This window comes from Lobosporangium transversale (genome assembly GCF_002105155.1).
Source record: "Lobosporangium transversale strain NRRL 3116 chromosome Unknown BCR41scaffold_56, whole genome shotgun sequence".
In the NCBI taxonomy this organism is placed as follows: Eukaryota; Fungi; Mortierellomycota; class Mortierellomycetes; order Mortierellales; family Mortierellaceae; genus Lobosporangium; species Lobosporangium transversale.
The window spans coordinates 69918-84959 of NW_019029034.1; the positions used below are offsets into that span (position 1 = coordinate 69918).

General features: G+C 42.8%; 4 protein-coding genes across 4 annotated transcripts; 2 read left to right on the forward strand and 2 right to left on the reverse strand.

Annotated features, from left to right (window-relative positions):
- Positions 1–38: 38 nt before the first annotated feature.
- On the reverse strand, positions 39–1934 carry BCR41DRAFT_362614 (hypothetical protein). Its single transcript, XM_022025749.1, has 4 exons — positions 857–1934; positions 696–767; positions 457–610; positions 39–347 (listed from the first exon to the last, which is right to left on the reverse strand). Exons 1-4 carry the CDS (start codon positions 1909–1911, stop codon positions 201–203), a joined length of 1428 nt encoding a protein of 475 aa, XP_021876593.1. The 5' UTR covers positions 1912–1934; the 3' UTR covers positions 39–200.
- A 2787-nt stretch (positions 1935–4721) lies between these two features.
- Positions 4722–7314, reverse strand: BCR41DRAFT_389907 (DNA polymerase subunit Cdc27). The gene is made up of 5 exons (XM_022028175.1): positions 6993–7314; positions 6856–6911; positions 6640–6764; positions 5400–6476; positions 4722–5307 (listed from the first exon to the last, which is right to left on the reverse strand). Exons 1-5 carry the CDS (start codon positions 7059–7061, stop codon positions 5102–5104), a joined length of 1533 nt encoding a protein of 510 aa, XP_021876594.1. The 5' UTR covers positions 7062–7314; the 3' UTR covers positions 4722–5101.
- Positions 7315–7564: 250 nt separating this feature from the next.
- BCR41DRAFT_312974 (hypothetical protein) lies at positions 7565–8619 on the forward strand (the record flags this gene model as incomplete). Its single annotated transcript, XM_022021107.1, has 3 exons — positions 7565–7906; positions 7997–8307; positions 8415–8619. The coding sequence occupies 3 exons, from the start codon at positions 7565–7567 to the stop codon at positions 8617–8619; spliced, it is 858 nt and encodes a 285-aa protein (XP_021876595.1).
- A 182-nt stretch (positions 8620–8801) lies between these two features.
- BCR41DRAFT_362617 (TRAPP II complex) lies at positions 8802–15033 on the forward strand. Its single transcript, XM_022025750.1, has 14 exons — positions 8802–9165; positions 9338–9453; positions 9537–9620; positions 9733–9906; positions 10029–10366; positions 10467–10584; positions 10715–11251; positions 11360–11693; positions 11798–11990; positions 12119–12643; positions 12796–12951; positions 13069–13341; positions 13423–14704; positions 14818–15033. The coding sequence occupies exons 1-14, from the start codon at positions 9006–9008 to the stop codon at positions 14959–14961; spliced, it is 4434 nt and encodes a 1477-aa protein (XP_021876596.1). The 5' UTR covers positions 8802–9005; the 3' UTR covers positions 14962–15033.
- The last annotated feature ends 9 nt before the right edge of the window (positions 15034–15042 follow it).

Consider the following 15042-nt stretch of genomic DNA (forward strand, 5'->3'; position numbering starts at 1 on the left):
ACAGAAGGCAATTTAGAACAAGTTTATCAAGTTTATTTCACGCACGAGACATGCATGCCTTTGTATGAACAATTGCTGATGCAGATAATAAAAGCACAAAAACATTTTACTGTCCGAATCTATGCCAGTTACACCATGCCATGTCGGAAGGAAACATTACTTTTTTTCATAATAGACATTTAGTAATAGACATTAATTGCCTATGTTGATAATGTTCCTTCCTTATTCTCCTTTAAACGCTTTAAAGCTTTGTCCGATTCAACAATACATCGATCAAACCCTGTCTTTAACCCATGTTGCTTCGACTGTTTATAGTAATCCTGGGCCTTATGTATGTTGCCTTTCATCTATATTGGTTGAATATCAAGATTAGGGATTTGGAGGAGAAATCAAACGATCTTTAAATGAGGCCCATTACAATTCAACCGAAAGTTTTTTCCTAATACTTTTATATACCTCGTGAAGCATGCCCAGATTGAAAAGCAAAACTCCGCAGCCTTCATCACATTCCTGACCACTCTGCGCTAATCCAACCTTGAGGCCACGTTCAGCCCAACCGGTGGCATCATCGATATTGCCCTGTCCTGCGAAAGCATCTGAGATGTTACACCTGGCATTTATATCAAGGAGAGTTAGTATTTGCAATTATCGTACATTTGTCTCCCATCTATCCTGAGAACAAAAATTGGACTCACATCAACACAGCTGCATGACAAGATTTGGCATCAACTAAAGATAACGCACGCATGTACAATGGCAAAGCATTTCTAAAAATATAAATAATAAAAGTAAGAACCTTGGCTGTTGTGTTGAAGTAACGACATAACCAAGAGGGAAATAAACTAAGTTGACTTACGAGTAAATCCCTTTGCTGGCATAAAACCCACCTAATGCCTCCAAACTCGCTCCCAGATCTGACTTACTCATCCAGGCAGGTAATTTGTCAAAATTGAATTGCTTCCTCACTACTTCTTGATCTCTTGCATTCCAAAGTCGCTCCCCATCCACATTTCCTGCTGATTGCCTTAACTTCTCGTCATGATTGATCAATAACTGCTCCACAGACCACAGATAGTACCGCTCTGCTTGTTCATCCTTCTTGGTTAAATGATATAAGTCCCCTAGCTTCTGTGCAATGCCAATAGTCTTGAGTCGCGTGGGGCCATCCATCACTTTAGTTCCATGTTTCTTTTGGTCTTGTGTATGCAGATCCTCTGCTTTATCCTGTGAACTGCTAAATTCTGTGTCTTGCAGACTCTGTCCAGGGTGCTGATCTTGGTCCCGAAAATCCTTATTGCTAGTACCCATAGTACGGCCATGGACTAAGCATTCAAATGCCATCACCAAGACATCGATCGCCTCACGAGTCCGACCCATGTCTTGAAACATTGTTCCTAACTGAATCATGATTCCTGTTACTTCAGGACCATCAACATTCAAATCAGGATGATGCATTGCAGCATTCAATGCTGATCGGTAAAATTTAACAGCTTTTTCAGGGTCATTGCCGTAATTTTGATAATACAGTGCTTTCCGAAGATCGTTACGGATCGCTTCTGGGAAGGCATTGACCCCTGAAGTGTAAAATTTCCAAAGCCCAACAGCCGTAAGTGTCAAGCCTCCCAAGATCAGACCAACTGCAACAAAAGGTGCGTTTTGGACTAGCGCACGAATCCCTCTTGTTCCTGTTTCTTCATGTGAATTTGAAAAGTACAAGCGTCGAATGTTTAAAGCTGTTACGGTGCCGGCGCCGGTTGCGGTTATGGGACTACGTGCCGAAGTAAAGACATTAACTGTAGGCCTTGCACATGCTGTACGAATATATCGCCGAATGTAAAGACGCTCTACCAGAGGTATGGGTTTTGAGATTGATCTTGCAACAATTGTCGTCATTCTTCTTGGGTTGAGCATGGTCGTTGTCCGAATGAATCGAGTTTCATGTTTGTCAATTCTTCCAGTGACTTTGGTGACTGTTGATCCTACCCACACTGCACAAATCTTAAAATGTCACATTTTGAATTTTATTCGAGCATTAGTTGGTATCACTAGTCCTCCCAGCTGTGTCCTAGAATATCGGTCATATGGATGTCATCTACTAAACTCTTCTGCCATCCACTTAGTGCGACTTGCATAACTTGCTCGATATCTTTTTCCGATATCCCTTGAGCATCCCCCATGGTGATGCAACTAAGCTTCCTATTGGTATTACGCAATTTGGCCAAGAAGCTCAGCGATCGACTAGTAATGCCGGGACATCCAATGATAGTTAAGCAAACCAACGATCGCGCAGTCTTTGAAAGGGACTCAATAGCACTGTCGGTTATGGTTAGAATATAAGAAAGGTCCAAGAGTTGGAGCTTCGTACAATACTGACAAAGCTTCGCAACAGCATAATCTGATACTAGACGTGTGTGATCCTGTTGTGTCTCCAAGTTCGCATCTCTTCTCTGAGTGCAATCCCAGTTATTTGCTCCAAAACCGCCAATACCATGATTCTTTCTCATCTCTCCTTCAGTTTCGGCATGACCTCCTGATCCGTCGAAATTTAGCTCAGGGGGACTTCTGGAGAGGTTGAGCCACTCTAATCCGGGACAGAAGATTGCTAGTTGGATCAAGCACTCCTCTGCCAGCATATCTTCTCCACCTGATTGTCCTAGATCGAGCCAACGGATACGTGGGCAATGTTGTGTCAGGATCATGATGCATTCTGATGATATACTTTTGCAGTCTGCAAGTTTTAATTGTGTCAATTTTGTTCCGCATTGGCGTATAAGGGGAATCAGGCTTTGATCAGTAATTTGAAAGCAACCCGAAAAATCCAGTGACTCGAAACGAGGTGTAGACTCTGATGAGATAGAAGAATCATTTTTAAAATCTTGAATGACAAGATTCAAGAGGCCTTGATCTGTAATTTGTACACATCCTGCCATATGTAGCCAGACCAAAGTGCTATTTCGGACACAAGCCGCCTGTTTGATCAGGCCTAACCCATGGTCAGTAACCCCCTGACATCCCGAAAGTGTTAGGCGACAGAGCCCAGGACAATTATCTAGGATAGTTTGAAGAGTCTTGCTTGTCACAAAATCACGTCGTGATTCTAGTCGACTTGACATTTTCTTTTGTTGTAGTGGTAAATCTGAAGAAAGTTCGCCATAGTTGTCCAAACTCGCCTGTCGTAATGGCCCATTAAAAAATGAAGCAAGTAGCCGATAGATACGTTGTCTATTAGACTGTTGCTGCTGCTGATATTGCTGATTCGTATGTTGCTGATGGTTTTGCTGATGTTCAGGAAGAACATGCTCTATAGAATATGGCTGCGTAGACAAAAGCGCTGATGCCGATGCTGTATTTGCTGGATATTGGGCTAAAGGCTGAGACATAACCTTTTGAGTGAAAGGTGTTTCCTGTTGCAAATTAATCACCTGGATCCAATGCCCACAAGTTTGCAACGGCAGCGAAATTGGTAATCCATCCAGCGTACGCATTTGAGCAAGGCGATGGCGTGTTTCTTTAATGGCTTTTCGCTGACGAATACGAACAATAGTTTTAGAAAAGGGTAAGAACAGCATGGTGGTAGTGGTTTGTCGTGAGGCTAGCCTCTCATTCAAGTGCTTCTGCCTCTCTTGCACTAATGAATCAACGGCGGCAAGCGACTGCAAATAATCAAACTTAGACATTAGTTTCATCAAGGGTGTTTCATCGTCTGAGGCATCCCAATCGGTCTCGCTTTCGGTATTGTCTTCTGCATCTCTCTTACTATCAGCCTCACTATTGCCATAGTGTGCGCCGTCATCATCGTCTTCGATTTCTAAATCGTCGCTATCGTTTTCAGCGCTCTCATTATTAACTTCGCTGCTTTGATCCAGAAATCGATGCGAAAGTCCATATCTCTTACTCAGCTGTGGTTGAACGCCCTTTGAAATCGATGTTCTTGTCACATCCGTTGTCTTACTCGCTCTGATGTCTTTTCTAATAGCTCGCAGTAGCTTTCTCCTCCTGCAATCCTGTAGTCTTTGTGCTCTCTCTTGTCGTTTCCATTCGAACCACTGCTCGAGCTCATGTTTGTCGGAATCATGGATTAATTCAGAGGACATCGCTATCAAGAGATCTTTCTGAGTAAACTCCTTATACGATTGTACTTGCTCGTACAGAGCGTCGTTTCTTGTACTCGCGCCACTATTTACAATTTCATAGGAGTGGGCTCGCTGATGTGGTCTTGTCATCCTCACAACAGAGATAGGATGAAAACGCGGCCAGTGCTTTGACCATAGTATTCGAGGCGATTTCCATACTATAGGCCCTAATAACTGGTGCCACGATCGACAAACAAGTATGCATCGCATCATTGTCTGTGGACGTGAGCCAAGGTGCTTAAATACGAGGACTAGGATTTCAGGCGGCAGCATGTCATTAATCGAGACGTTACTTTTTGAGTCTTTCGACTGTGAGGCTGCTTCATTTGCTGTTGTACTTATTGCTTCAGGTGTTGTCTGTGCGGATGGCGGTGATGATGCTATTGTGATTAAAATATCTTCTGCATTGTGATCACCATGTCTGATAAGGTACCCTATCGGGATACGCCTTGCTGTAAATCCTTTTTTCTGTAAAACACTTCTAGCTACTGCAGGGATTGTGAAACATAGTATTCTGCAAAGCTGTTTTACTTTATGTATGTCTCTGTGCCATCGAAAGAGACGAAGCTGATGAAGGAGATAAATTGTATACAGGAATAAGCCCTGTAGAGTTATTATGTCTAGAAGTACAGTAACCGTTGAGGTGAGATTGTAGTCTTGATGTATTTTCTGAAGTGTCGACTGCTGAGGTGGAGGCTTTGGAGGGGCGATATGCATGTGAGGATAGCTGTGTTGGAATCACAGCAGAAGGTGAGTCAGAAGAGTTGATGTTTAAGTCAAAAAGGTAAAAAAACAGACAGAAAGAAGAGTAATAGACGTTGTCAACAGTTTACTTCGCATTTGTGGAGAAGAGCATGGGTCTGTGTAAGCTCCCCTTTTGGTAACACAAATGAAAAATGACGGAAAGTGACAGTAATTGGTTTAAAATAGGATTGGACATGTTTAAAATGATGACCTCTTCTATAGTTCTACTTCTTGGAGAAAAAGTTCAGTAGGCTTTGGTTACCAGTACCAGCTTTCTTCTTAGGTAGAGTCTCATTCTTGCCCCGCACTGCCCCTGCTGACTTCGGCGGCTTGGATGCAGCAGGCGCAGGAACAGGAGCAGGAGCAGGAATGTCTTCTGGAATCGCTTCATCCTCCGAATAAGGCTCCTTCTCAACCACATCCTCCGTTACTATTTAAACATTATAGATCCTTGGTCAATAAATGAACAATGACCTAAATTATCATATATTTCATAAATATTTTGGTACCAAGTACACATACCCATGTAACCACGCTCATTCCTGAATGTCTTGCGCTTTACTACCATACGGAATCCTCGCACACGTCTTGTCCGTGGTTCTTGGTTCAAAGCCGCCTTACTTTCAACATGTCTGGGACTTGAAGCGGAAGAGCCTATGTTATCTTCGTCCATTGCCTCAACATCGATCATCTCACTATCTTCGTCCTCCAATCTATGATTCTCGACCGGTTCTGATTCTTTTAACATCATTTTCTCCAGTGCCAAGCGATGCTTCTCTTTTTCCTCTTCCAGTGCCTCTCTTGCCTCTTTAGAAAGTGCCTCCAGCGATTCTTCATCATCTTCGTCTGTGCTCAAACTACTCTTTTTCTTGTCCTCTTCTTGCTCAAATTCATCATCGTCATCCATGGCTAATAACCGGGCAGATCGCTGTCGCTTCTTGAGTGCATTTATATCCAAATCAACAGGGGGTTCACCAAGGTGTGTACTTGATTTCTTCAAGCTCTGATCCAAACGTGAACTGAGAGCTAACCGACGGTCCCTTTCTTCTTCAGAGTCGATCTCTTCATTCGAGCCATGAACTGCATCTCTTGCGCTCTTATCATTATAAGTGTTCAACACCGTCAGAGGATCAGCTTTACGTTTCTGTGGTATAGGATTGGTTGCACTATCTGAAGATGTGCTAGAGAGCGCGGTGCTAGCTGTAGTAAGCTTTGGCGTTGAATTGCCTGCTTTACCAAAAAAATTCATCATCGATGACTTTCCCGCTGTTGGGGCCGGTGTGGCTTTTTTACTTGTGCTCCTCATGGTGAGCGGCCCTCCAGTCAATGGCTGTTCTGCGATACTTGCAGCCGAAGATGAAGGTGATGGCTTCTGGGACTGTACAACTGATACTGACGCAGATGACCTCAAAGCTTCTTTGCTGGGTTCAGGAACACTTGCCTCGTCGCTGTAGACAATCCTGTACATACTGATATCTTTGCCGCTTTGTAGAATGTTTGCTTCAGAGTTAACAACGGAGAGAATAGATAGGTCTTTGAGAGGCGAGGGTTCCAAACTATAGATATGGTATCCTGTTACTGTTGTATCATTCCTTGCATCTATAGCAGGCAAAGACAAATGAAAAAAAAAAAAAAAAAAAAAAAAAAGTAGATTATGTGAGTTTGTCAGCAACAGTCAGAATTAATCTAGTCACCAATAACAACAGATACATTTCGCGTCCTGAGTATGTGGTGACATGATCTGCTTCAACATCGTACATACCCTCAAGGTCTTTATGACTAATAAGGGAAATGGCTCTGTTGCCGGTTTGGGGATCCTGCCGTGCTACATAATAACTTGCATGAACCTTTCCTTTGCCTACAGTCGCTAAATACGATTCCATAAATCTATATGGCATGATGTAGATCCGTTGAATAGCCTGACTAGGATCAGAAATTCAAAGACGTATCATTAATAACTGCTCTATAAAACCCTTACTGCTTCGCAATATTGACAGAGTATCCCATGCTCCTGCTTAGCCAACGATATGTGACCTATAAGGCACGAGGAGGTAATGTCAGTTTTTGGAGACTATTTTGCCACCAATTTATTTTTTAAATAAAATAAAGACGCACATTCTTCTGCTCATCTTCAACTATTGTGGTAAGCAACTCCATAGTCTGATTCTCAATGTCAGTCGTCATGTCCGTTTGCCTTTATGGTTCCGCAATGTAGGATAAATATGTAATAAAAGAAAATTGCGATTGCGCTTTGCGATTGCGCTTTGCGTTCCAGGTTTCAACAGCATGAGCAGTAAGCCACTGATCCCTACTTGCTCTCTGAGCTTGGCTATCATGTAAATCTATCATATAACAATCATCAATTATCACTCCTATCTGCCACCTCGTTGCTCCTATTACCAAATCCCTCAAACCTCTGAAATGTTTGTGAAAGATGTTACCAGAGCCAGTAACACTGACATGAAAGGCTCATTTTGAGAGTATATTTTTATATGTGTATACTATTTACGTGCATAGCCTAGTCCCTTGTTGCACGTACCTCTACAAATGCAGCCTTTGCATTTATAGGAAAAATATCTTCCCTTCTTGTCATGTTCACCTTTATCATTCATCAACTATTATATTCATTATTACCTTGGCAAGATTTATTCCAGCTAGTCATAGAAAAACATATAAAAAATATCCCAATGCAAAAGACGACACCCTCACGAACACCGATCTACAAGGACGCTCCTTTGAACAGTCACTCACCTTCTGTCTCTCCTGCTCTGAGCAATGCCTCTCTTGCCATAGCACAGGCTACAGGAACAGCTATACCAACATGGGATACGCTGCGCAAGGATGCTCGCCATGTCGAAATCGAAATTGAATCAAAATTGACAACTCTATCAAAATCAGTGGTCAAAATTAACCAAGTTGGACGACAACAGATCGCTCCAGTACCATCAGAATCTGGTCAAGACAGCGGTGCAGGTGTAACTGCCACCCCAGAGGAACTTGAAAAGTCTATTGAAGACCTGCTTGCGAAGGTACATTTGAGGCGCATCACATTTAATATATTGAATTTTTTTTGCTGATCATTCACCGGAAAGTTTTTTATTTTATTCTGGGCCTCACAGTTGAATCGGCTGGTGGACGCTATGTCGGGACATATCGAGACACACACTCAAACCAACGGTCAGGCACCTCTGACTATGGTACACACGCTCCAGAAGCACAGAGATAGCCTTCACGACTACACAAAGGAATACAAGAAGACATGTCAGAACGTACGGGCGGCGAGAGATCATGCTCAACTATTAAGTTCCGTTCAGGAGGATATCAGCGTATTTAAGAACGGAGCTTCAGGAAGCATGTCAGCCACTGACTACTTGTTGAATGAGAGGTCAAGAATCGATGGCAGCCATCGACTAGCAGATAGTGCGCTTGAGTAAGTCTCTTTCTTTCTGCCTTCGTGCTATTTAAACGGAATTTCATAATGTATTTTTGTTATCGTCCTCCTTGGATGCTGAACGTTGTATATTAAATATTGTATAGGCAAGCGTATGCAACACACGATGACTTGAGGCGACAGGGATCGGCGCTGCAGAATGTCAACCAGAGGATTAACAATGTGGCCTCACAGCTCCCTGGTGTGGGTCAATTGATTGGTAAAATTCAATCAAGAAAGAACAGGGACAATGTCATTCTTTCCTGTGTCATCGGCTCCTGTGTTGTCTTTGTTCTGTACACTATCATGTAATTCCTCTTCCTTTTATCACCATGACAATCCTTAATATCTGTATAATGTATGTTTTGTTTAGCGAGCAGCATTACTATCCGTACCATCATTAGTATGAAAGACACAAGAGAATAAATGACAACTGTCTGTGACCACACATTTTAGAAAAAAAGCGGTTTGCTGCAAGTCACTTGCCTTTCAGAGCTGTTTGTTGTGCCTGTCTGGAGCAGCAAGTCATCATCATCCCTTGTCCTTATTCCTCCTCGCCGCCATCCACTCATCTTCGCTCATCTTCTTTAACATCCTTATCCTCGTCATCTACTCTTGTAAAAATTCGTCATACTACAAGTCACTTGTAGCATTAGGACTCTCCAGGATTTCAACCAATTGATACATCGTCATTGGCAATGGACGTAGTGAACTTTACGTCCGCAGCTCGCATTCGCGTGCTGCTGGTACCTGTCGGACCTATCAAGAAGGCTACGTTCGAAAATCGCGTCAAGATGCTCCGACAGCACAATTCGGTCAAACTTGAGGAGGTTTGGATGGGTCCACGTACAGAGAACTGTAAGAGTATAACATGTAGTATAGCGATGACCTGTCCTTGTATAACTTACTCTTTCTCTTTTTTTTAAGGATGAGAAAAAAAATTGGATACAGTTTCCTTCTCCAACATGTGTCTTTTTAATTGACATTAGTTCTGTATCAATTTCCTATGTTAATCGGCTCGCAAAATTAGCATTTTTCAGTCAGAATGTCCCACATGAAGGCCAGCTTTACTTCAACTTTACGACCTCATACAGTGCGGAGCATCAGTACCTAGAAGAGTTTCAGATGCATCGTCGCGTGTTTGGAGTAAGGAAACAATGCGAGCTAAAATAAAGGATGTTGCTTGCCTAGAATATGGATATGAATATTAAGTATCCATTTGAAATTAGGTAATAGGAATCATGGATTGTCAAGAATGGCCTGACGGGAATATGGCCGCGGGTCATCAGCGGTTTCAACAGATCCTATCCAAAGTAAATGTTGTCGTATTAATAATTTTAGTATCATAGTCTGTACGCCTTTGGCCTCACAAAAAGTGCATTTGCTTTCCTGACGAAGCATTCTCTTATGGTCTTTGCCATCTAGTATCCCTCAGCAATTGCGAATCAGTGTTTTGCCTTTGATCCATCAGAACAGCATCCGGATGATCTGCGGGGAGGCGGAGTCATCATGATCCCTAACGTGGGCAACACTTCTTCCTACCTTCGTGTCTTAATCTGCGATCTCGCAAGGACTATTTTAACTGAGTTCGAAAACATTGTATGTCATTTCAGTCGAGAAGACCAATGTGGATAACTTCATCTTTGAAAAAAGCAGTCGTAGGCAAATCATGGATTATCGTTAAACTTATTATTTGGTTTAATATAATCATGGACCTCTAGGCTTCAGCGATTGGGAAACGGCAGGATATTGAATCGCCTAATCCTGCCGTTTCTGTGTATGCGAGGCATGGACCCATGCCTTTGACTGCTAGTGTCACATCCATGCCCGATATGTCTACTCTGACAGCCCCGCCATCTGCAATGACCACTTCAGGATCGTCGACCCATTCGCGTGCACTTTCTTCTGCAGGATTTACGTCTATAGCCTCTGGGAATCAATATGTGCAATCAGCAGTAATGACAGATCAGAGACTTCGGAAGAGAACTGCAGCAAGGGCTCAGAAACTATATGGAGACCTATACCTGATGGCAGGGCGAATATCGGATGCAGTATCTAGGTATGAGTAACAAGATAATTATAGTATGATGATTAGTAAACAATGAGGATATCAAGGATGCCTATGCACTAACATCACATACAATCCGCTAACAATTCAGCTACCAATCAGTGATTGAGGCAACAAAATCTAATTCAGATTTTCTATGGCAAGCAAATGCGATGGAAGGGTTGTATTGTGCGGTTGTCCTTCTAGCCTTCGTTCAGGCTGATCTCGCTGTAAGAGACACCTTCCACATCCATTGTGAATGCTTATATGACATGACAACGTAAAAGTGATTTCATGGAGTAAGGCTCACCTTGGTCTATCTGAAAGTAAGACTAAATTTATTCATTATATTGGATATAGCAATTTCATCAACAACAAGTCGCACAGACTATCATTTCGCCGACTTCACCAACGAGCAACGAACATGCCAAGATACAAAACACGCCTGTCATAAAACCTTTGATTGTCGACATTCCTGAAAAGTACCAGGCAATATTAACGCTCTATAATAAAGTTCCAGGTAATGCCACACCACCCATCCTCTGCGTCGAAGCAAGCATGAAGGTCACTAAATTCATTGCCACGTGCTTTGTGTGTGGAAATGGTATTTTGGATGACCGTGCCCTTGCAGCGGTAGTGAGCGGCAACATCTTAATGTATTCTGAGGGACATGGCTCTGATGGCCAGCAGCAACAACAGCCTATGACTCAGTCCCCCTCCGGCAATCATTCTCAAACCGCTTCTACGGCGTCAGGATTACTACGAAGAGCATCAACGCTGCGGTCACGGAGCGCGAGCATGACAACATCAAGTCTCGGTATCACCCGGACAGATATTATGAACTGGATTGCTAAGACTTGGACAGGTCGATTGGAAGAACTATGGATTGTTGACCAAGTAAGGCTCAAAGCATCATATTAACATGTTTAGTTGTTTAATAGACTGCATGATATGCCATGGCTATGGGACTTAAAACTGACAAAGAAAAAAAAAAAAAAAAAAAAGATTCATTTTACGCTATCCATTGCCTCCGTTTTGGGTGCCATTCAGTTCCGGAGGAAACAGGCACTCTACCTAAGATACGCTGTGCGTATGATCACTCCTTTACTGCACCAAACAAGACTTGCTCACGCGTCAGCGGCCCAAGCCAGTGGAAATCCTCTTAAAAAGCCTATGAATATGGACCATGGAGTACTTGGCTGCTTAACCGAGATATGCAACGTTTTCGGAGTGGGTGAAAACTTCACATCCAGCAACAATCTTTATATGGACCATGGATGGCCGGAATTACAGATTGATGTCCTCTATGAATGTATCCGTGTTGCAGAGGCTGTCCCTGGTATGTGAGAGGCAATATCGTTTGAAAATAACAGTGTATGGGATGGTCTGCTGAAATGTTTAGCCACTAATAATGCAAATAATTATGCATTTTCATTGCTTTAGACTACAAGGCCATGATGAAGTTTTCAACCACTCTTTTACGACAGTTACATGCCTATTTGACCAGAGAGGAGCAGGCTGGCCTCTATGCCTCATTGCCTCGCATTCTCGCTGCAGCCAGGAAGACAGGATCGTCTGATTTAACTGAAACTCATTATTGGACCAAAATCCTCGTAGTCGATATCGAAGTTTGCTCGTAAGTGAAGCTCGAAGAATGTACTCCATTAATCTAAATATGCTCTTTATATGTACCGCTAGGGATTTTGCAGAAAGTAAGCTACTTATCTTTTTTTTTGCTCTGTCACTGTTGTTTATCATGCACAGACCTTCTGCCCGCAAGATTCCATTTACCAGATCCAAGGATACGCTTAAATCTATCTTGCCAGAGTCCAAGCTCACAACCAAGTCCACAGGCGAGATTGACCCATTCATATACAACCCCTTCCATCGCAAGGTCAATAATATTACTAAGTTAGACTTAGTAGCAGAAGAGACTGCATATTTTATTGTTACTCTCACAAATCCACATGGAATTGATTTGGAAGTTCAGGAGATTAGGCTGTCAACTTCAGATATCGAGTTTGAGCCGATCCCAACATCGACTATGATCCCAGCTCAGACCACAGTTTCCATCAAAGTGGGTGGTGTGCCCAAGCACCCAGGCGAGCTGGTGATCCGTGGTTGTTGGGTCCAGATTGCGCATTGTGCAGAACATGAGTTTTTTGTCATTAATCCGAGGACCGGACAACCCACCAGTACTGATACCAGCAGCAAAAACGGTAGCGACAATAGCAATAAGAATGGAACAGCAAGTAATAGTAGCGAACCTTTGGTTCGATTCAAAAAGAGGTACGCTCCCTCTTTTATATATATATATATATATTCTAAACTGCTCGTTTATTATTGATTTATTTTATGATTTCGATGAGCGTTGCGCTTTAAGAGAATTTAATATCTCTTCATGATTCTGGTCTGATCATTGTATATTGTCCCTTTGATAGAGGATTGGAGAGCTTTACATTAGTCAAGCCAGTGAACGATGATGTAGTCACTGAGCCAAGGTTTACCACAGTTACCGTTATCCCTAAACAGCCATTGTTAAAAATCAACTCGACTTCGTTGCAGCATGGCTCGGTCATGCTATTTGAAGGTGAAAAGTATGGTACACATGAAACAACGTTGTTCCAGTAACAACATGTTCACTATGGTCCATTTAAATGTCTATCCTTCCTCCTTTTATTATCGCTCATTCATTCATTCATTCATTTGTATAGAACCACGGTCCGTCTGACTTTGGAAAATATCGGATCAATTCCTGTGGACTTTGTGACATTGACGTTTTCTGATTCAACCAGTCAGCTAGCTCTTGGTAACCACTACGGCAACACAACGAACAATGGGGTTGAGCTGTCATCTGAAGATGCATATGAAATGGAGCTGTTCCTGAAAAAGACAAATGTTTTCTCTTGGAATCGCGAAGTGGAGTGCCATATTCCTGTTGGAGGCACACATGAGATTATGGTCGACGTACTTGGAAAACGCGGATGGTAAGCCCATCAGATACGTGTATGAACCTATGCCATTTATCGTGATGGTTAGACTAATTTTACGCAATCCTTTGCCTTTAGTTCATCTGGAATGATCCAGATCGACTATGCATACCTTAATAGAGAGGATGACGAAGGAGCTGAGCCATCCACCTATTTTGTAACACGTCAGCTCTTCTCACAAGTATTAATGACAGTTTATAAGACAGTCGAATCACTCAATTTGGACATCCTCTACTTGCAGTCTCATGGTGGAATGGATATTCCTGCAACAGAGCCCAATACTCCGGTTCTGGATGACTTTAGTGCCAATAGCCATGCTACATTCTCGAAAGCTAATAGAGACTCAGCACTTCCTAAACTCGACTTCTCCAATGACGGGTTTTTAGCTCCACCAAGTAATAGTAATGATGGTGATGGAACCAAGACAGGCTTGTCTCCTCAATCCAACGACAATAAACAACCGAATGGATATAGAAATGGCCGCCGTGGTTCGCGCACGATTAGTAAACGACTCAGCTCTAACTTCGCCAAGATCGATAAAGGACAGTCTGTAGAGCAATTGCTTTCCAAGGCCCGTGGAGATGCAATCTTGCCAGGAGAACAAATTGAGGCCGCAATTTCACGCCGTGTAGCTTTAGGCACCAAGAATGAATACTGTCTACTGACACTAGATGTCCGGAACGTGTGGACTGTTCCTGTGGAGGTAGCCATGCTAGTAGATGATTCTGAGGATGGCGAAGGCTTGGATGTCAACAAGTTGATTAAATCTACAACTGTGATTCAACCAGGCAATACTCAGCGGATCATACTTCCTGTCAGAAGAATGGCCCTATCAACGGAACAGCTTTCGACACCCATTCCTACATTATCAAATAAACAGTTTGTGGTGGCTAGGGGAGCGGCCGCATTGTCTGCAGAGCAGTTGGCGATGGAGAGAGCACTCTTTTGGTTCAGAGAAGAGCTTCTCAAGCGTGTGGTTGCAAGATGGACCTGCAAGGATACCTCCGGCCGATATGGCAAGTTCGACCTTCGAAACTTGCGATTAAACAAATCAATGTTGAACGTGCTTAAGATTGAGGATATTTCTTTCTTGGTGGCTATGGAACCTACGGCTGCTATGCAAAGAAAGAGTGTAGACCAAGGGCTGACAAAAGGCTTGGAACAGATTGGTTCGAATCGATGGAGATGTCCTGTCGACCAATTTGCACAGATTCGAGTCACGGTCGTGAATAGATCCCATATAGATGTAAAATTATGTCTGAGAATGCAGCCTGTTCAGGTACATGGCGACGGGACCATGGACTATGACATGGGCACACGGATGGTCTGGCATGGAGTGCTGCAAGCACCGCTGGCGAAGGTGAGGGACACTTTTTCAATATGCTTGTGGAGTTTTACTAATAACATTTACCTCTGACGCTGTCCAGCTACTTTTATATTGCTTTGCTCTACTACTTATTGCATTATAAATAGATGCAACCGGATTCTACGACGAGTCATGTCCTCCCTGTGTGCTTTTATAGCCGTGGCGAGTTTAAGGTTCTGTATCATGCGGAAGATGTGCACCGTCGAGTTGTCTACTACGACCATGAACCATTGGTGATCGAAGCATTTTAACTTTTTATCGAATATCGGGATCAAAGCCAGTGTAGATTGTTTAAAAATGAAAATGCCCCACTTGCAAGCATAAAGCAAAAA